The sequence below is a fragment of the Ambystoma mexicanum genome, chromosome 7p (genome assembly GCF_040938575.1).
Source record: "Ambystoma mexicanum isolate Mex_15411 chromosome 7p, UKY_AmexF1_1, whole genome shotgun sequence".
Taxonomy (NCBI): domain Eukaryota; kingdom Metazoa; phylum Chordata; class Amphibia; order Caudata; family Ambystomatidae; genus Ambystoma; species Ambystoma mexicanum.
Genome location: NC_090939.1, coordinates 267,569,158 through 267,590,775, shown reverse-complemented (window position 1 = coordinate 267,590,775; position 21,618 = coordinate 267,569,158). Strand labels below are relative to the sequence as shown.

Here is a 21,618-nt window from a genome sequence, read left to right as displayed (position 1 = left end):
AAATACTGCAAAGGAAAGGAAAGATTAGTATTATGCACTCAAGGTCCACAGAGAATGATCGCCAACTTAAATTGTCCAGCCCTAAATTGTCTGGGGCCTTTGACCAATGGTTCAGGTTTAAGTTCCACAGAATCTTTGAAGCAGAAACATGTGCAGGTAGGGTCTCTGGGGTCCAGTGAAGGGTTCTTCTTGTTAGAGTACAAGTTAAACTAGCTAACAGTATTAGCCCCAACTTTCAGAAGTCTTGCTCAAGCAAGCATTGGCAAAGCCAAATGTGTTCGCATAAAGGTTTATTATAAGCCTATTGACTTACAATGGGAGTACAGGGGTAGGTGGCTTTTCCCGCTGAAAGTCGCAGTCCTCGATTTGCAGGGGTTGCAGGTTCTAGCTGATCTCCCGTTGGTGTCTTTCATTGTTGCAAGGACTCGGAAGAATGCAGCAAAACTCTATTTGGACCCCTCTCAGGACTGGACTCTGGTCAGGTAAGCAAGGTCAGACGGTCACCGCAGCACGGTGACGCATCTGCCGCAGCCGGACTTTCCCTCCCATCTCGGGTCCCCTTGATACTAGGACGCCGCTGACATTTCGCAGGGGTTAGTCTTGTAGGGCCAGCTGAGGATCCCCCAAGTGCCAGGATCGACAATCAGAACGGTGACGCCAGCAGCACAAATTCAGAGTTAGTCAGCCACAGGATGATCTCGGGACACTTCCGAAGGCTCTTAGTTGGAGGGTACCGAGTAGACATAAGGAATGGATGGGCCGTCCACTCCAAGGGTCGCAGCTGCTTCCCATGACTTCTAATGATCTTTAGCAAGACATGGCTCCTCCAGGACAGCAGCAGTTGCCAGGCCTCCTCCTGTCGGGTCTCCGGTTTCTTTACAGGTCTCACAGCTGGATAGGATACTTGGCTCCTTCAGGTTTCTCCAGAATCTCTGAAGAATGGGTGCAGGGGTCCACTTATCCTAAAAGCCATGTAAGAACAGCTGCCCTCAATAGCAGGACTAGCTGTTGGGAAGAATTCTCATTTCTGTGCTACCTTGGAGACCCCCAGCTCTTTTGCTGGACTTTAGGAATTTTTATCCTAGAGTGAGAGACCTTTTTTCCCCCCCAAGGGAAGTCGTCCTCTCCGGAGCTTTTCTAGTCGATTCGGAAAAGGAGTTTCAGCACAGTAGCAGGGCTTCACCAGACAGTTAAACGGTCCACGAGGATGCAGCAAGCTTCTCTTCACGATTCCTTCGTCGGATGTTTCTTCCAGTGGTCGACGCTGTCCTCGGTTCAAGAAGCCTTGCCTTTTATGCAGGTTTCTCCCATTCATGCACAGCCTCTGTCACTCACACAGCAGGTTGGCTGTCCTACAAGGACAGCCAGCCAATCATGACTGGGCGCATTCAGGTTACCAAGGAGACTAAAGACGGAGTTTCGGGCACCTCCCTCGCTTCCTGCCCTGCCATAAACACTGGGGTAGAGGCCCTGGCTTGAAGCCACACCGCCAGTCTGACGAGGCGATCCTTGATCGTGCGCTTGGTAAAGCCACGACAGATGTCGCCATCTTCCTCCTTGTGCGTCGGGTGAAGACAAAGGTACTGGGAATGCTTGTCCTCCACAAAAACATTCCTCAAACGGCAGCTGGTGCAGAGCTTGAAGACGGATTCCGTTTCTTCTCCTCCGACATGGTCGGCGTGCAGCGTAGGCCCCGATGGCCTTCTAGATTTTTTGAAGGTGGCAAACAGGAAAACATGGATAAATTATAAGTTACTGACCGTAGTGACCAACGTACTCCTATTCATTAATCCCCTTTCCTTCATTCTGCATGGGTGCACCTTCCAAGGGAAGGCAGACAACCTTTTTCACCAGAAAAAAAACCCTCTCTTCGCCTTTAAATTTAGATGCCTGCTGGGGTGTGGCCCAGGGAGCATGCGCTGCCCTGACTCCGCCCTCTGGTGCCACACCTCAGACCCCATTGACGCGTCGACAATAGATTTACCATTGCCTAATGACACCAGTATTATTAGGGGGAGGTTGGTGGGACGTATGGAGGAAAGGGCACTATGGACCAAGTACGTTAGTCACTACAGTGATTACCTTATAATTACTCTTACGTCCCGTCCCCTTTCCTCCATACTGCATGGGCGATTACAAACGAATGCAGTCCCAGGGTGGAGAAGAGACCCTACTTAAGCAAATAGGTTCCTGAGAATCACCTGTGTGAAAGACACATTAGATCTAGAGCCGGCATCTAAAACAGTAATGCTTGCTGAAAGCTGATCGAGTGGCCCAAGTGGCCGCCCTGCTTATGACTTGCCAATGGACATGGCAGTGGAATCCGATGGCTGTTGCCTTGGCCCTGACTGAGTGGGCGTGCATGTTCGCCAGAGCTTCCTTGATGGCAGAGAACATCCAGCGGGATATGGAGGCCTGAGAGCCCCCGAAAGTGATAAACGGGGTCCAATTTGCGCAAGCCCTTGGTCCTGTCCAAGTAAAATTTCAGGGCATGCCTGACATCCAGGCAGTACAGCACTTTGTGCTTCATCCTTGGGAATCAGCAAACAGCGTAGGAAGTACCATTTCCTCATTCAAGTGGAAAGCAGACGGCACCTTGGGCAGAAATGCCGGGTGTCCCCGCAGGACTACTTTGTCCCTGTGAATGGTAGTATATGGTTCCGAGGCGACCAGCGCCTGTATTTTGCTGACCCTACAAGCCGAGTTGAGGCAGACTAGCAAGGCCATCTTGATGGTGACCAGCCTGATGTCCGCGGACACCATTAGCTCAAACGGTTTGTGAGCCAGTGCGCCCAAAACGATGTTGAGGTCCCACACTGGGTGCAGCCTCTTGACCGGCGGGTAGAGCCTTGTGAGCCCTGTCAAATGTTTGATAGTATTGCAAAAGGAGAAGACCTGCCTCCTCTGAATTCCTGTAAGCCCAGATGGCTGTGAGGCATGTACGGCAGGTGTCCACCTGCACGCCAGAGTGGGCGAGGTGCGCCGAGAAGGAGAGCACGTCGTCCAAAGTATATGCCAGGGGGTCGTTTTCCTTAGTCTGTCCAGTGGCAGAATCTGGTCCATTTACTTTTATACTGGGCCCTGGTAGCCTTGCCCCTTGCGCCCTGTACGATTTCCAGATTAGCCTGTGAGCGGCAGAGGTACCGCAGTGTTACCTGCTCAGGTACCATGCTGTGATGGCTTGGTTCTGTGGCGCGGGAAGATCTGTGTTCGGGAGAATTCTCATAAATGTGCTAATTCCTTTCACCTTAGAGAACCCCAGCAACTTTGCTGGATTTTGAGGATGATTTTTTAACCTGGAAAGAGTGAGCCTTCCCCCCCCCCTCCAACTCATGTATTTTGAAGTGTTTTACATTTGTGTTCTTTGAATTTGGAGTTTTAAGATAACTCCATAGGCATCTTCATGTGTGTTATGTAGCAGTCAAATGATACCCTTTCCTATTGAAAAGGCTGGTGGCAGTGGTTTACAACAAACTACCAAGATTTTTCCCGACTGCAAACACCGGTAGCTAAAAATCACGGGAGCCATGTTTTTCAAGATGGCGCCTTATGCCTCTTTGTTTAAACGGGTCCTGGTCTTTTTTCACCATTTCTTTTTGCAAAGGCTGTTCTAGTGTTTGTTTGGTCCCTTTGGCAGTCTTCAGGACTAAAGTCCGCTGGTGCCGTCTGTGTCTGGGGTGAGCAGGAAGTGAGGGAGGTGCCCGAAACTCCCTGTGCTTAGTCTCCTAGGAGACCCAAATGCACTGAAGTGATTGGCTGGCTGGCTGACTGTCCGGCAAGGACAGCCACCCTGCTAGGTGAGTGACAGAAGGCTGGAATGAATGGGAGAAAACTGTTTAAAAGGTGAGTCTCATGGCCTGGAAGGCAGAATCGACCACTGGAACAAAAGAACCAAAGACGAGCTGGAAGAGGACAGCTGCTCCAACCACTGGACGGTTGGTTTGCCCGGTGAAGAACTGCTGCATTTCCGAATCGCCAGAACTCCGTTCGACAGAGAAGCTGCTTCAAGGACAGCTTCTTCCTTCGAGTTGGTGGGACCAATTAGCTCAGACGACACCTGCATACCACTCTCTATGCTGGTTAAGGTTTAGCCAGGGAGAGGGAAACCAGTTTGTATCGTGACGTAACGGCTACTGGAACCGAAGTGACTCCAATTTGTTTGCTCAGACGACGATCCCGTGCAGTGCAGGAGTCCCTCGACGTCCTCCCTCCTGTCCCCACGACTGAGGCTCAGGAACAGCGAGATCTTCAGGAACTGCCAGGAACCAACGTCTTCAGCTGCATCTTTCGCTTCACATTAAGGTACTGTGCCATCCGGTTGAGATCCTAACTCTCGCGGTGAAAGTTTGTGAAACTTTCCCAATTTACAGGCCTAATCGGCTTGTGACCCCACACATGATCCTTTTTCACCTAAACTACTTCTGAGAATTTTTGCAAAGACTTTACCGTTTGATACGAGAACTGATCCTTCCTATCCAGAACATTAACCCATTGACTTTGGCCTAGCCTATTGACTTGAATTAAACTATTCTGGTGAATTAAACTATTTGCACTGGCTTGAAAGTACATATAATCTTTTCAACTTACTTTTGTCCTTTTTGCTCACTGCTAAGTAATTGAACTGCCATTGTGCTCCTATTTCAGGGGAGCTTAAACTGCCTCAAAACCTTAGAGTTTCGTATTGAAGTGTATTTGGGTATGATAAGTTCCCTTCAAGTGAAATGTTTTACAAATGATTGTGTAAATAAATTAATAAGTGTTTTACCAAGAAACCTTGCGTATATGTGTCTACTTGAACTACTGTGATTGAAAGTCCTTTGTAGAACTACTTGTACTGCTCACATTCACTCTTGAGATAAGCCTGGCTGCTCAGCTCTCTACCAACAAACTGTGTGGTACAAACTTACACCAAAGGTTGGTCTTGCTCACACCTGTAGTCCTAATTGTGTGGTGGTCTCAGAGGGTACTGCATGCAATTCTGCCCAACAATGTGCTGGGCCCGTCGGGAGATGAATCGGCGGCATCTCCAAAAACCATGGCCTGGCCGGCCACCATGGAGCCATTAGTATGATGTTGAGATGGCGAGACTCCTTGATCTTGCAAATCACTGAATAAGCTGGGAGGGAAGGCGCAAGCCTTCATGCCATTGCACTGAAGCCGAAATGCGTCACCCAGGGAGCCTGGGCCCTGTCCCTGCCAGGAGGCGAACTGAGGGCACTTCTTGTTTTGCCAGGTGGCAAAGAGATCCACCTGGGGATGACCCCACCCGTTGAAGATCTCCTGAATGATGAGGTCGTTTAGCTGCCCTTAGCAGGTTGGGAGCGGACAATTACTGAGCCTGTCCGCCTCCAAGTTGGCTTCCCACGGGAGGTGGACTGCCGTGAGGTGGATGTAGTTTTCCAGGGCCCACTCCTACATGCTGTTTGCCAGTCTGCACAGAGGAGGGGATCTGGTGTCTCCCTGCTGGTTGATGTAGTACATGCTGGTCGAGTTGTCGGTCTGGATGAGGACAACCTTGCCCCTGAGAAGTGGTAGGAATGCTCTGAGCGCTAGCCAGATGGCGTTCAGCTCCCACCAATTTATGTGGTATTCCTGATCCTGTTGAGTCCAGGTGCCATGGACAGAGATCGTCCAGGGTAGCTCCCCAGCCCTCGAGCAAGGAGTCTGGTGATGGTGGCCTGCGGGGTGAGCGGCTTGAAGGGCAAGCCTGTCCGTAGGTTGCAGTCCATGGACCACCTTGTTAGGTCCGGGTGGAGCAATGGAGGAACGTTGATGCTCTCGGATTGAGAGCCCCGCTCCTGGTTCCAGGAGGCCGCGAAGTGCAGCTGAATCCTCATCCTCAGTCTTGTGTGTGGGATGGCTAATAGGACAGCCACACCAAGAGACCCAGGAGATGGTGGTTCCACCAAGCCGTGGTCACCTCTCTGCTGAGGAAGTGGGCAGTGGCCCTCTTGACGGCCAAGATCTTGGCCTCCGACGGAAATCCCTTCTCGGCGCACATGTCCCAGATGAGGCGCAATAGTGTCAGTTTGAGTGATTGGCTGGCTGACTGTCCGGCAAGGACAGCCACCCTGCTGGGTGAGTGACAGCTAGGCTGGAATGAATGGGAGAAAACTGTTTAAAAGGCGAGTCTCCAGGACTGGAAAGCAGAGTCTACCACTGGAACGAAAGAACCGAAGATCTGGAAGAGGACAGCTGCTGCAACTCCTGGACTGTTGGTTTGCCCGGTGAAGCCCTGCTGCAGGGCCGAATTGCCAAGTTCATCTCGATAGATCAGTCCCTTCAAGGACGACTTCTTCCTTTGAGTTGGTGGGACCAATCAACTCTTAAGCCACCTGGATACAATTCTCAAGGCTGGTTAGGACCAACCAGGGAGAGGGACACCAGCTTGTGCACTTTAATCTATAGCTACTGGAACTGAAGTAACTCCATCTTGTTTGCTTTTTTCGACGATCCCGTGCAGTGCCAAAGTCCCCAGACGTCCTCCCTCTTGTCCCCACGACTGAGGCTCAGGAACAGTGAGATCTGCAGGACCTGCCAGGAACCAATGTCTTCAGCTGCATTTTGTTCTTCATTCTAAGGTACTGTGCCAACTCGATTGAGAGAACGCCACTCTCGCGGTGAAAGTTTGTGAAACTTTCCCAACTTGCAGGCCTAATCAGCTTGTGACCCGATAGGATTCTTTTTCACCTGTACTACTTCTGAGAACCTTTGCAAAGACTTTACCGTTTGATACCAGAACTGCTCTTTCCTATCCAGACACTAGCCCATTGACTTTGGCCTGGCCTATTGACTTCAATTGAACTCTTCTGGTGAACTGAAACTATTTGCACTGTCTAACATGTATATGTGATCTATTCTACTTACCTTGTCCCGTTTGCTCACTTCTAAGTAACTGAACTGCCATTTGACTCCTATTTCGGGGGGGCTCAAACTCTAAAAATCTTTTTGTATTGAAGTGTATAGATATATAATATTAAAGTTGTCTTCTAGTGAAATGTTTTCTAAATGATTGTGTAATAAATTAATAAGTGTTTTACCAAGAAACCTTGAGTCTGACATGCATTACTAACGTAATAGCATTTCTGACGATTGTATCTGCTTAGATTCACATGCTGTGCATACAGTCCGACATCCAGTGGTAACTGCAGAGTATTGCATCTGGTCTTTCAGGGACTGAAAGGGGACATTGGCATAGGCGTGTCTGTAACACTATCCCTATCGTGACGTGTAGTGTACCTCTGATTGTATTTTTTCTACCCAAGGGAGCCCAAGGCTATTGTGAGTGAGTACACGAAGAAGAGAGAAGTAGTAAAAAGTCTATGTTCCTTCCACCCCGAGCGGGGAGGTAGGTTGGGCGCATGTGAATCTAAGCAGATACAATCATCAGAAATGCTATTACAGTAAGTAATGCAGGTCTTCTGATGCTTGTTAATTTGCTTAGAATCACATGCTATGCATAGATTAGCGAGCAGTGCCCGGAGGTGGAGGTGGGTTGTGAGAAGGAACAGTAGAGAAAAGAGGTCTTAGTACTGCTTGTTCCACCTGAGAATCAGACCTAGAATGAGTGTCTAGGCAATAGTGTTTTGTAAAGGTGTGTACAGAACTCCAGGTTGCCACTTTGTAAATGGACTCATGGGGAACATTTGCAATGAATGCTATGGATGCCCCAGGGCCCAGAGTAGAATGTGCTCTAGGCTTGAAGGGCAGTTCTCTCTTAGCAAGAGAGAAACAGTGTGTTGCATTTGGCAATCCACCTTGAGATAGCCGATTTAGAGACAGGATCCCCTTCTCTACCTGCTGCCACTGAAGCGAAAGATTGGTTCGTTTTCCTCAGTGGTTTTGTTCTTTCCAGGTAGAACAGGACTGCCCTGCGCACATCTAGTGTGTGTAGGCTTCTTGCTGCCATGCTAGTGGGATTCTGGAAAAAGGTAGGTAGTTCAATCGATTGGTTCACACGTTACTTCGAGATGAATTTAGCCCAAATCTGGGGTGAGTGCGCGGAACTATCTTATCCTTGTGGACTCTAACAAAGAGGTCTAGAACAGAAAGTGCCTGTAGTTTGCTAACCCTTCTAATAGAAGTGATAGCCACTAGGAAGGCCGTCTTATAAGTAAGGTTTTTTTAGACTTGCTTTATGCATTGGCTCAAACGGAGCTCCCATGAGCCTGGTCAAAACCACATCTAGGTCCCACCCAGGAGCTGGGTGAGAAATGGGAGGATAAATCCTCTTAACCCCTTCCATAAAGGCCTTAATCACTGGTATCTTCCACCACACCACCTTTTGTTGTGATGTGGTGTAGGCTGAAAGAGCAGCCAGATGAACCTTTAGGGAATTGAAGACCAAGCCAGTGTCTAACACATGGGTTAGGTACAACACAATGTGTGTGGGTGACCAATCGATGGGATGGACGCCCTTGGAATTACACCAGATGACAAACGTTTCAATTTGCTGGCATAGCAATGACGTGTGTTCGGTTTTCTAGCTTCCCTGAGTATGTCCATGCACCTCTGAGGGAGCTGTAGGTGTCCACATTCTATTACCTCAGTAGCCAAGCTGCTAAATTCAGAGTTTGTGGGCATGGTTGTAGGGTCTCTCCCCTGTCCTGAGACAACATGTTGTATGGGCAAGGTAGTTTTACTGGTGGGGAGAAGTACATTTCCATCAGATCAGCGAACCAGGGTTGGCGGGCCCACATGGGGGCCACCAGTATCATGGTAACTGGTTCCTGGTGCATCTTGTGCACTATCTTGTTGAGAAGGGGAGTTTGGGGGGGGGGGGCGCTTAGACAAATTTCCCTGACCATGTTATCCAGAGAGCGTTCCCTTTGGAGCGGTTCTGGGCGTACCTGGAGACCTAGTTTTGGCATTGGGCGTTCTCCTGAGTTGCGAACAGGTCGATCTCTGGAAAGCCTCATTCTGCGAAGACGTTGAACACAATGTCTTCGTGCAGACGCCATTCGTATTCTTCGGGCAGAGGAAAATCTCTGGTGAGCACGTCTGCCAGAAGATTGAGTTCCCCGGAAACATGTTGGGACAACAGAAACATCTTGTGTCTGGGAGCCCATATCCAAATGTTTTGGGACAGCTTGGATAGCCCTGGAGGGTGAGTGACCCCCCGTTTGTTCAGGTAATACATGGCTGTAATGCCGTCTGTTAGAATCAGCACAGCCTTCCCTTGTAGTTGCATCTGAAAGGTCTTTAATGCCTGGAACACCGCTAATAGCTCCAGCAAATTTATATGGTTGTAAGCTACTTGAGGGGACCACACAATGTTCTGTCTGCTGAAGCAGGTGAGGGCCCCCGCCCCCCTCCCCCGTGAGAGATGTGTCCGTCATGAGTGGCTTCCACTGCAGGGGTGGTGAAGGTCTACCCCTTCAAGAGGTTTTCTCTTGACCCCAACTGCAGGGAGAGAACGAGGGTTGGCGAGACATCTACCAGATCTTCCCATTGTCCGCTGGCCTGACACCAGTGGCTGTTGAGCCACTCTTGCATGGGACGCATAGGCATTTGCGTGTGGGGAACCAAGTATATGCACAACACCATCATCCCTAGCAAACGCATGGCTTTGCGCACCGTCACCTCCCGACTGGCTACATATTGAGGGATCTGAAAAAGTATGTTCTGAACCCTCTGGTTGGAGGGGGAAGACGAGAGTCTTTCGTCTGGATTAGAGCTCTCACAAATTGTTTTATTTGACTGGGGACTAGACTGGATTTCTTCTCGTTGATCGAGAACCCCAGACTGAACAGAAGGTCTATAGTCTTTTGGGTGTTCAAAAAAAACATGTGTTGTACGAGTCCCCTGTTATGAGCTAGTCGTCGAGGTAAGGGTAAACCGGGACAGATAACCTGCACAGGGATGGTTTTATGTCATTTGAGTGACATACTCGATGAGCTTACTTATTGTACTGTGTCATTTGGGTGTTTTTTCTGTTTCATTTTTTGAGTGTAGTCACTTTTTTAAATTAGTTGGTTTTGTTTGGTTTCTGTTGTTCATCATGTATGTAATTTTTGGGTCTAAAACATTTTTATGAAAATAATTTCTTAATGAGTAACTTTCTATTAAATACTGTTTTATAAAAATTTTTTGGTAACACTGGACCCATACTGAGTCTATTTTTTCAAAGACTATCAGTTTAAAGAGTCCTTTCCATCGCTAACCCAGTGTAGTATACATCAGCAAATTTAGTATACATAGAACCAGGAAGGAATTCCTTTTCTGCTTTTATATACATATGTGCTGCAGCTACTGCCAGAACTTTTTTGTAAACACCCTTAGCGCTGAGGCGATGCCGAAGGGGAGCACCTTGAATTGGTAATGCCTGTCCTCCATGAACCTTCAATATTTTCTGTGTGCTGGCAACATTGAAATATGAAAGTATGCATCTTTCATGTCCAATGTTGCCATGCCCTGTTTCAACAGCGGGGTCACCTCCTGTAGTGTTATCATGCAAAACTTCTGAGGTTTTATTAACTTGTTCGCTGGGCGCAGGTCTAGAAAAGGGCGCATGGTGAGGTTTGGGTATAAGGAAGTAGACTGAATAAATACCCTCATTTACCTGAAGAATAGGAACGGCTTCTATGGCGTCCTTTCCCAGCAGCACTTCCACCTCTTGATTCAGGATCTCCGAGCGCTGTGGTCTGACTTATGGAGGTCGGGCGAATTCCACACAGTACGGCGGCGACTGTCTTTATGACCCACTGGTCTGAAGTTATCCCCTCCCATGCGGTGAGGAAAGATGTTAAGTGCCCCCAGAGTGACACGGGAGGGGACCTGGATCTGATGGTCATTTCTGATAGGAGGCTGCGGCTCCACTGGGATTGGGGCCTCTACCTCTGGCTTTGCCACGTCGCTGACCCCTTGCAGGCTAGTATGCAGGGCTTCCTGATGGTTGTCCGGCATTGAAGTTTCCCGTGCCATAGTTGTTCTGACTTGCACGGGACTGCCCTCGAAAGGACTGCAGAGAATTACTTCATCTCTGGGGGGTGGGGGAGAGGTCTTGGAGTGATTTGTTGCAGAGACTTAAGAGTCTCATGCTCTTTTTGGCCGTTACTAGGGCCTCATCGACCACCTTTCCGAAGAGGTTAGCTTCTTCAATTGGCTTATTGATGAGAGGCCTGTGTTTCAGGCTTAAACTCTGGAGGTACGAAGCCAAGCAGGCCTTTTGAGTAAGGTTCCTTGGGCCCGAGACCTGCCTGCTGTTTCAGCCGTGTCCAGTGTTCTTTATTACATTCTGGTTCACTTGCCTGTCTTCGGTCACAATAGTGAGAAGCTTGGACCTGACGGGCTCTGGGACCTCTTGGAGACCTTCCTGTACTAGGTTCCATGGAGCATCAGCAGAACTCGCCAATAGCGTAGTGTTATTTGCTATGCGCGTGGTATATGCGGCAGCCGAGGTAACACGTTTACCTAGGGCATATAGCCTCTTGGATTCTCTACCTGGAGGTGTCTCCCCTGAAGCAAGGGGTACTCCTGCCAGTTTCCGGGTGGTAGTCACTACCAGGGAATCGGGGGTGGCGTGCCCTTTAATGTATTGAGGGTCCGAAGAAGCTGGCCAAAATATCTAACTCTTAGGTTCACTGCCCCAGTTTGAGCTGGTGACACCAGGGAGGGAGCCAATCTTCTCTTAATAGAATTAAGGAGGGGAATGGCCTGGCTAGAGGGAGGTTTCTCCTTAAGAATATCTTCTACAAAGTCCTGCTCAGGCACAGCCTCTTGAGTAGAGATTTGAAAATGCTCAGCTGCCTTCTTTAACATGGTATTGAAGGCCATTTGCTAGTCTACAGGTGAGGCCTGGAGAGCCGGGGTGGACGGAGGGGCATCCAGGCACAATACATCAGTGTCCTGATCTTTATGGGGGAGCGTCCATGTGTCCGTCCCCACTTTCTGGGTTTCTCCCCATTTGTCCGTGGCATCCGCCTGGTCCTATCGTAATTCTGTAGGAAGGAAGGTTCTTCATCTTCACTGTAAATGTCCCGATAAGTATCCATCTGGACAATGTCTTAATGATAGACAAGGACAGAAGGCTGATCTTCTTGAAAATGTGAAGCAGATTGAAGTTTAGGCTCTCCACAAGATCTTTTTTCGGGGAAGGATGCTCAGAAAAATTGATAATTCTTTCAAGACGGTCCACATACCCTTCAAATTTCTCCCTTGTCCCTTTAGAGGATCCAGAAGGGCCTACGGGTGGAAAAGCGTCGTCTTCCGCCCTTTGGCACGGGAAATGGTCCCTCAGGGTGTTGGAAAGGGGCTCTTGACTGTCCTCATGGGTATCGTGAGAATTGGGGCACCATGGGGTATCCAAAGATTTGTCCGCAGCCTGCCCCATGTTTTTCGGCAGAACAGGAATAAACCCAACCGCCGAAGTAATTCTCGCGATGCTGTGTTCGATTACCACCGAATCGGCGCGAGTTAGTGGGTCTGAAGGACTATCGGTAGATTTATTGCCATCCGTGGAGTTAGAGAGCCTAGCGGTTGGTTTTTCGCCTTGAGGCCTCGTCGTGATTTTTGGGCCTACCACGGCCTTCGGGACTGTCGGCGTTCCACGCTTCGGCGTGTAAACCTGATTTAGGGGTAGCGCCCTTGTTTGTTTTGGAATGCCCAGTCGCAAGACGCTGCTGCCAATGCGGGGAAGGCTTTGGATTTGAACGATCCGAGGAATCTGCCTAAATTTCCGATGGCACTGCTGGCGCTTTCACCTTTTTCGACGCAACTCGTCAAAATAAGTGTAGGGGTTCTGTGTTTAGTGTAATGCGATTGTATGCCCCTGTCGCTGGGTGTTGCCCCTGAAGCGAGACCAGAGTTGGGCCTTAAGTGTCGGGGACGGGCGTGGCGGACCAAGAAGTGTCCGCCTCGAGGTCCATCACATCTGCAACAGATGTTTGGTCATCGAAGGTGCCCCTATCACTTTCAGCGGGTGTGGCGGTAGGGGGGCGGGGTGGGGGGAGGCTGCACCCGCGACATACCGTACGTGGCCCATTGCTTTACACAGCGCTCCTTAAGGGTCTTCGGCCAAAGGAGTTTACAAACCGCACACAGCTTCTCGTGATCTAAGGGGAGACAGGAGTTGCACGTCCTGTGTTAGTCCTTCCATGGATATCTGACCCTGCACTTAGGGCAGAACCTAAAAGGAGTCCTTCCCATAGCAAAAGGGGAAGATGACCAGACCTAGAGGGTAAAGAGGGGGAAATAGAAAAGACATGACGGAAATATGGCCAGCCCGACCCCACTCCCCCTACTGAAAAGGCCGGCCAGAAGGCCCGGCCACGTGGATGCTTCAGCCGCCGGATCGTAGGTGCCGAAATCTACTGCCATAGACAAGTCTCCCGTAGTCTTCGTCGAAGTTGTTCTTGTCGTCGAAGTTGTTCTTGGCGTCGAAATGACTCGAGGGGTGCGGGGGGGGGTTTGGGGGAATAACTGACAAGTCGGTTTAGGATAAAAAATGTCTTATGTAAGAGCTCCGCTATAGGCCAGTTATCTGTGTAACGCTCACCTGATTCCCACAGAGACGCTGACCCGAACTGGACTGCTACCGTTTCTTCTATCGTGAGGCGCAGGGCCCGGAAGATGCGCTGGACGGGGCCTCCGAATTTGGATTGCCTGGCTTGTAGAGTAAGTTTTCTGCAGGTGGAAGAAAAGGGATTGATTACCAGCTGGGGTGGATATGTGTTCCCACCAATCTCCCGTTTCTCACTCTTCTTGACCCCCAACTTGGTTTCTGCGAGCTCTCACCTTTGGTATTGTAAAGATGAGCTCTCCATCCTTCTTCAGGTGCAGGGGTGCGTAGAATCCAGTTACGTCACTGGATGGGAAATAGTTGCGGACACTGTGTCCTTCGTCTCTCCTACGGTAGCCGTATGTATGAGTGTCTTTTCTCCACAGGAGCCGGGACCCGGAAACCTAAAGCTGGTAAGTCTCTTGGTGAGTATTTGTTCTCCGTGCTTAGTTAGTGCTCACCATGTATTCCTCTTATGCAGGTGCTGGGATGTAGCTGGCGTCCTAGCCGCGGTGGAGGAAGGTAAGTGAAAGAAAAGCGAATGCTTACTTCTAATGATTGTCTTTTTCTGCTTACAGGTGCCGAGATGCTGCCGGCGACACATCCGCTGTCGCGCGTGATGAGGCATGTAAGTAAGTGGAAGAAACGTGGCCGCTTTAGAGCGAGCACCTCTAATGACTGTCTTTTTCTGTTTTTCAGGTGCCGAGATGCTGCCGGCGTCGTGGCCGCGGTGGAGTTCGGCGAGGCCACGGATGGGTAAGGCAAGGCGGCGCGGCTGCGAGCATTTGAGAGCGCTGCTAATCTTGTACCTTTCCTTTTCCAGGATCGTCGGAGGTTGGATTGCTGAGGCCGGATTCCGGTAAGTAATTTCTAATGCTCGCCTTCTCTTTTCTTGTCTGTTTGCAGGTGTTCTGGGTGCTGGCGGGCGTGTCAGGAGCCAGGATGCAGAAGCCGACTCGGTGAGCGTCCTGCTGCTGATGCAGAATAACGCGAAGCACGTGTATTCCATCGGGCGTGGTTTAAATAGCAGAGAAGTGCTTCAGGTGTGTGTTCTTCCACCGGCCCCACCCAGGTAAGAAGAGTTCCTGAATAGAGGAATTAGTTCCTCCCAGCCCTGATGGCTGGGGACTTCAGCCAGACTGGATTGTTCTGGGTAAGTATGCAGCATGGTCTGCCTCAGGTAAGTCCACCCAAGAATTATTACACAGTTTATATGAGCCCGGCGCCTATGTATGGCGCTGGGACTGGAGTCCTTTATGAGCCTGGTGCCAAAGGCGCCAGGACACTCCAAAGGGCCCCTTGTAGGGGTCAGCTGGGTCCGGAGATGTGGAAGAAGGGTCTGCTTCCGGGGGCGCTGGGCCAGTCCTGGCTCCTCGGGAGTAGTGCTCATGACAATCTGGGCGGAAAAAAACAATCTGAGGGACCTCGGCACGTGAGGGATTTTGGGTACACTACACATCACGATAGGGATAGTGTTACAGACACGCCTATGCCGATGTCCCCTTTTGGTCCCCGAAAGACAAGATGCAATACTCTGCGGTTATCACTGGATGTCAGACCATATGCACAGCATGTGATTCTAAGCAGATTAACAAGCATCAGAAAAGTGTTTACTTGAACCAAGGTGATTGAAATTCCTGTGTGTGATTACTTGTACTGCTCACATTCCCTCTTGAGATAAGCCTGGTTGCTCAGCTCGCTACCAAAAACTGTAGTACAGACTTCTACCAAAGGTTGGTTTGGCTTACACCATTAGTCCTAATTGTGTGTGGTGGTCCCAGAGTCTACTGCATGCAATTCTGCCTAACACGAATCGCGTCCTTTGTTAGTGCTGCAAAAAAAGGCACCGGAACTGCAGTGTGACCAGAGGTTGCTGAAAGTCGTGCGAGAAATTCCCCATTGAGACTGCTGCTGAGAGATCCTGTCCATTGTCATGCCTTCAGTCATCAGACCAAGGAATCTGGAGGTCGGGCCCATAGCTGCAACAGCAGAGCATCCACCACAAACATTTTCTTCTAACCCAAGGTGCTCTGGGGAAAAAGGTATTGCTTACCCGACTCCAGAAAATCGCTTCAGAGCATTGAAGGGCACTTGGGTGTCCAGGGACACCCCCCTCTTACCTCAGACACAAGCTGCTGCTTGTGTCCCTTGCGCAAGTCCTTTAACAGGGTCTCCAACATTGGTTTTCTTGTATGTTGCATCCTAGAGACTAGAAAGTATCCACAGGAACTTTAGATTTGTACTGCTTTGCAAAATGTTAACCCACTATGAACTGCCTTTTAGCTAGGGTTGCGTTTTTTTGACTTTAAAAGACTTGCTGTGCTGTGAAACTGCCCCTAGAACCTGAAGCTCTGCTAGGGTAACACTAACCAACTGTTTTCGTTCCCAATAATCACTATCATATGTGTATGCAGACTAAATATAATTAAAGTATTATTTTGTGGGTGCACATTAATACAGATATAACTGTCCAACTCCTGTGACTATGGTATGCATTCAGCAACCACCAACTAAGAAAGTTTTGAAAAGTATACCGATGTGTGTTGGTTTATTGTGCTAAGTATTTAACAGTGACTCTTGTGCAAATATAATAAATCTATATTTTAATATACATTTATGTGGAAGTTTCTCTTTGGTGTACATTACTGACTGGGTTCAGAGTACCCATCTACAGCTCACATCTTCCTCTTAAGATAAGCCTGCCTGCTCTGCCACTCTACCAAGGTCCTTGAGTAGTAAAGACTGATACTAAGAGTTGAGGATTTACAAACTACTGGGATTGCTTGTTAAGCAAAGTTTGTATGCAGTACTGGGAACACTGCACACAACTATGACTACAGGTGTAAGCAAACCAAGTCTGTATTACACAGTTTTGGTAGCGTGTTTAAACTCAAGGTTTCTTTGATAAATACATATTAATTTATTTATCTGTCAGTTATAAAACATTAGAAGGAGGCAATTGTACAACAGAAATATACTTCAATACTTTTCATGAGGAGTAAAAGGCAAAGGTTATCAGAACATAAAAGACTACAATAATTCTTAGACAGTGTAGATACTTTGGGTTCACCAGAAGAATCAATTCAATAGGCTAGGCCAAAGTCAATGGGCTAAAGTCTTGGATAGGATAAAGCGGTTCTGGTAATTAAACCGAAAAGTCTCTGCACAAGTTCTTAGAAGTAGTTTGTAAAAAGAACAATCTCATGTTGAGTCACAAGCTGATTAGGCCTGTGAGTTGCAAAAGTTTCAAGCACTTTCACAGTGAGAGGCAAGTTCCCTCCGTCTTGTTTTACAGTACCTTACAATGAAGAAAAAGGTGCAGCTGATTAGTTCTGTTCCTGGCAGTTGCTGCAGATCTAGCTGTTCCTGGGCCTCAGTCGTGGGAACAAGAGGGAGGACGTCCTATTGAATTGAATCTTCTGGTGAACTCAAAATATCTACACTAAGAATAATTAGAACCTTTTATGTTCTAATAACCTTTGCCTTTTACTCTTGAAAAGTATTCTGAATGCCAACAGTAAGATATTCATGTCCCCTTGCTACTAAGGTTATCTGTGGTTGTAGGTTGTGTCTGTGGGCCATCCCAAAAGGGTCTTATCTGATTCAGAAACTTAGAGTGTACAGTACTGAAGAATATTTTGTGTTTTTATACGATTGCCTCCTTCTTATGAAGGATTTATTACTGACAGATAAATTAAGTATTTATCAAAGAAACCTTTAAGAGTTTGTTTGAACACATGTGATTGTAGACCTCTGTGTAACATCATTACTGCTCACATTTCCCCTCTTGAAATGAGCCTGGCTGCTCAACACGCTACCAAAACTGTGTAGTACAGACTTATACCAAAGGTTGGTGTGCTTACACCTGTAGTCATAGTTGCTTCTAGTGGTCCCAGAGGGTACTGCAGTCACATTGCATAACAGAGGGTCAGGCTCGGTTGCTCTGACGTTGTGGGAGTCCGTAGGATCTTCCAAACACTTTAGGCCAGCTTACAAGCAAAGCACACCAGCTGGTGTCCCTCACCTTGGCTCTACTGTTTCCTGCAGCACTCTGAGGAAATGCAACCAGCTCCGACATAGGTGTCCAGGTGACTTACTTGGGAGTTGATTGGTTCGACCAACAAGGGAGAAGTCCTCCTCTGCAGGGCTTCTCTGTTGATGCAAACTTGGCGATTCGGACCTGCAGCAGGGCTTCACCTGGCAAACCAACGGTCCAGGAGTTGCAGCAGCCGTCCTCTTCAAGCTCTTCTTTGGCTCCTTCGTTCCAGTGGTCGACTCTGCCTTCCAAGCCAAGAGACTGGCCTTTTATTCAGTTCTCTCTCATTGATTCCAGCCTAGCTGCTACTTACACAGCAGGGTGGTTGTCCTTGCCGGACAGTCAGCCAATCACAGAGTGCATTTGGGTCTCCTAGGAGACTACGCACAGGGCGTATCGGGCACCTCCGACACATCCTGCCTACCCCAGACACTCTGGAGCCAGAGGCGGTCTTCACTCCTGAGGCCCGCCAAAGGCGAATGAACAAAGACCAAACCTGGTTTAGCGTGCAGAGAAAAACTCTAGAAGGACCTTTCCACAAAGGCATGGCGAAAAAAAAAAACCGGGAACCATTTTAGGAACGATGGCTGGGTGCCATCTTGAAAAACATGCTACTGCGATTTAACGTTACCGGAGCTACGAATAGTTTGCGGTCGGGGAAAAATCATAGTAGTTTGTTATAAAACCACTGCCACCACCATTCTGAGAGGAAAGGGTAACATTTACCTGTTACATGAGTAACTAGACATAGGGGATACCAAGTATCCCCTCGAGCATTCTATTGTAAGATACGGTGTGCTGGGTCTAGAAATGTACAGGGCTAAGTGAAGTCAATTTCACTCCACTTTTCTGGGAAACAGTTGATCCCAGAGAAGGTATTTAAAGCCTGGAAAGGTTTCCCTGTGTCACTGCACTGAAGGTGCTTTGTGACAATTGTAAAAGATGATGCCTACAGAGTTTGTCAGACTCCATAACCAAAAAGGAAACAAACACAGAAAACACATTGATTTGAAAAGTTCAAAGTCCCAAAGTTTAGCAAAAGAGCGCGAGGGCTCTAAGGTGGGAGGAATTGTCACATTTATGAGAATTCTCCCCAACATAGCTTACTAAAGTTTTACCTTCACGTGGGACTTTAGGAAAACTCCCCCAAGACCCAACTATCCTTGACAACAGTCGTTTTTAAGGAAAATAAAAATATTAAAAGGAGAGCCAAAGAGTGATGTGTGCTGGAAGTGAAACACAGATGCCTTTACAGATATGGCAGAAAGCAAGACTGCATAATATAAAGTAAAACATATAGAAAAGGGTTCCCATGATGAGCAGGAATGAATGAGGGGGAAAATGTCTCCCCTCATTATGGAGAACAAGAAAAAGGTCTGTAAGTGCAACTAAAGGTTCTGGGGGTCTCACTAGGAGAAGAGATTGAGCATACAAATGATACATCTCCCTAACATCGACCACAAGGCAACAGGGGCAGACTTGTCAAAACAAATGATAGGCAAACTCATTTGGGCGCACGCAGGGGCTTCTGTAAAGGCGGATCCAGCTGCTCCAGCCAGATTAGACGGAGGAAGATCCTGTTGTAGGATTTGAGTCTCGATGGAGCAGAAGGGAGCTTAGACTAAAGGAAGAATTTAGTTAGCAAGTTTTCCAGCACAAATTCTTCAGCAAAGAATCAACTTTTTTCTGTCTATGGAATGAGGTGTTGAAGACGCTCATCATGGCCATTTCCACTACCCTTCCAAATGCCTGCGCTCACACATCCACAAATCCCCACCCACCTTGTGGTACAATAACTGAAGATGTACATTTAAATTAAGTGCCACTGAATTGAGATGGCTTTTGCTACTCCTGATTCTTAAAAAAAAAAAAAAGAAAAGTGGTATTTGGATGCACTGCACTTACACATTGAGCTTTTTTAATGCTTTCCTCTCCATTCTCCAAGTTCTGAAAAGCCAAGAGGATATATCTATTCAATAAACCATCTATCGACAGCTCTTGCAAAGTCCGGTTTGAAAGAATTCCATACCACTGAAGAAAATTTCCAAGTAACTGAAACAAATAAAGATAATTTGTATGAATGATTTAGAAATTACATGCAATGACATTTGTCATCTTCACATTTAGTTTTAGTCATGCATTACTGGATTGTAAAAATAGATTAAAGGCACACAGATGCAGTACTTAGTCGTCAAATCAACATCTTTACAAACTATTATACACCCAGTCAGCTTGTCCTAGTTCTTAGCCCACTTAAGGACCACTGTCCCCTCTCCCTATCCAACAGTTATTACTAGTGCTCCCCTTCTACAGACCTGTTGTGTCAAAGCAACATATTAGCTATCCCACTCAATAAGAACACATTGCCTTTGTGCAGCATTAACATGTGCATGAACAACTTATCTCCATAAAAGTTGTGCAAGCCTTATTTCAAGCAAAGATGTTATTGTCTGTTGCTTTTAAATGAATGTTAGGGAGATGTATCATTTTTATGCTTCACCCCTTCTCCTAGTGAGGGCCCCGGCACTATTTGCTGGACTTTTGGAACTTTTTCTTTAATCCTGAATGCGCGGAGCCTTTTTCCACTCATTCATTCTTATGGGCTCTGTCTTTTGGAACTCTGTTCTCTGTGTTTCACTTGTCCTATGGAGTCTACTTTCCTCCATATCTCTTTAAGGCATCTGTATTGTACTATTGCAGCACACAGCTCCTTGTGGGCAGTGTTTCTGGGAAACCTGTGGGTTCTCCTACTAGATTCCTTTATTTATCCTAGAGCAACTACAGTTCTTAAGCATAAATAGATGCTTTGTATCTCACGTAAAACTTCAGATTCGGAGAGATTGGCACACTGCCGTATGTGGAGTGGCAAGGGGATACCCAGAACCCCCCCCGTCTCTGCATCTGTGACTTTTAGTCACTACCTTCTAATTATGGTTGGTGGCAGTGGACGTGTTCTACCAACTATAGTGTATTTTCTACTGCAGGCCATGTTCATAGCCCCGGTTGTGTACAGGGTCACCCAAGTACTAACTTGGTGGCTCCTTTCTTTTTTCGCCATTTCTAGCATGGCTGTTCTTTGTTAGCCCTTCTTCCACCATTCTGGGAGGGGGGAGGTCTGTGTGATTGTTTGGCCTTTGACGGGAACCCTTGGGTATCCCTGCCCAGGCCCCAATGTGTGTGGGCAGGCAGGAAGTGGGGGAGGAGTTTTTCACTCCCACGTCCTTTGTCTGCCTAAATGCCTGAATGGAACCAACTCCCACTGGGGGTCTGGCTGTCCTGATTGGACTGCCACCCGCCCCATTCTGTAAACTGCTGAGAGAGATCTTGTAGAGCAGTGTGCTGAAACCGAATAAAAGGTGAGGTTCCTGAGCTGGAAGGCAAGTCGACTACTGGAATCTGAAGTAACCAGAGAAGACTACGGCCAGAGACACGTGTTAGTTAAGCATTTGTAGAGTCCAACTGGTGTGGGACTTTACAAGACATCTCTTGGTATTCGGGAACCTACCTTTTAATATAGACCTGTACTACACAAGTTGGTAGGGTGACTGAGCAGCTAGGCTTATCTTAAGAGTGCAATATAAGCTGTAGAATGAAATTAGTAAATACAGGTATCCAAATAAACACACACAGTTCTAGTATAAATATTTATATATGCACACACAAGGATAGATAATCATTAAAAAGCAGCAAATAACTAACATTAAATCAAAAGTTAGGATTCAGTTCAACAAGAGCAATAAAGTAGATGAGAAACACATGTCAGCCGACTGAGTGATGTAATTTGAGGTCAGCATCAGCACTTACTTGCGATCACCATTACAATATTGAGCTTCAAGGAGGGAAAAGTTAAAGTCTGATCAGAACATACTTGATACGTATTAAAACAGTTAGATTCTCCCAGAGGGATTTAGGCAGTCTTATCCCAGCAATAATAGTGTTCAACAATTAAAACCTGTGAGGGAACAAGCACTGCCAAAGCAAATAGGTTCAGAGGGGGGTCCTTTAGGGAGCCAGGACAGCCAGATTCAATGGGACAGTTCAAAGTTCTGATGCACTCTTCTTAGAAAATGTTATAAAATAGTCA

General features: G+C 47.7%; 1 protein-coding gene across 3 annotated transcripts in view; it reads right to left on the bottom strand.

Annotated features, from left to right (window-relative positions):
* Positions 1–21,618, bottom strand: part of PAXBP1 (PAX3 and PAX7 binding protein 1) — a 503,587-nt gene that overhangs the window by 45,697 nt on the left and 436,272 nt on the right. For all 3 annotated transcript variants that reach the window (XR_011283466.1, XM_069636333.1, XM_069636334.1), the window contains one exon: positions 19,440–19,586. Coding sequence is in view for 2 of the 3 variants with exons in the window: in XM_069636333.1 (XP_069492434.1) it covers positions 19,440–19,586 (147 nt within the window). In the remaining variant the exon portion in view is untranslated. The remainder of the gene's footprint in view (positions 1–19,439; positions 19,587–21,618) is intronic.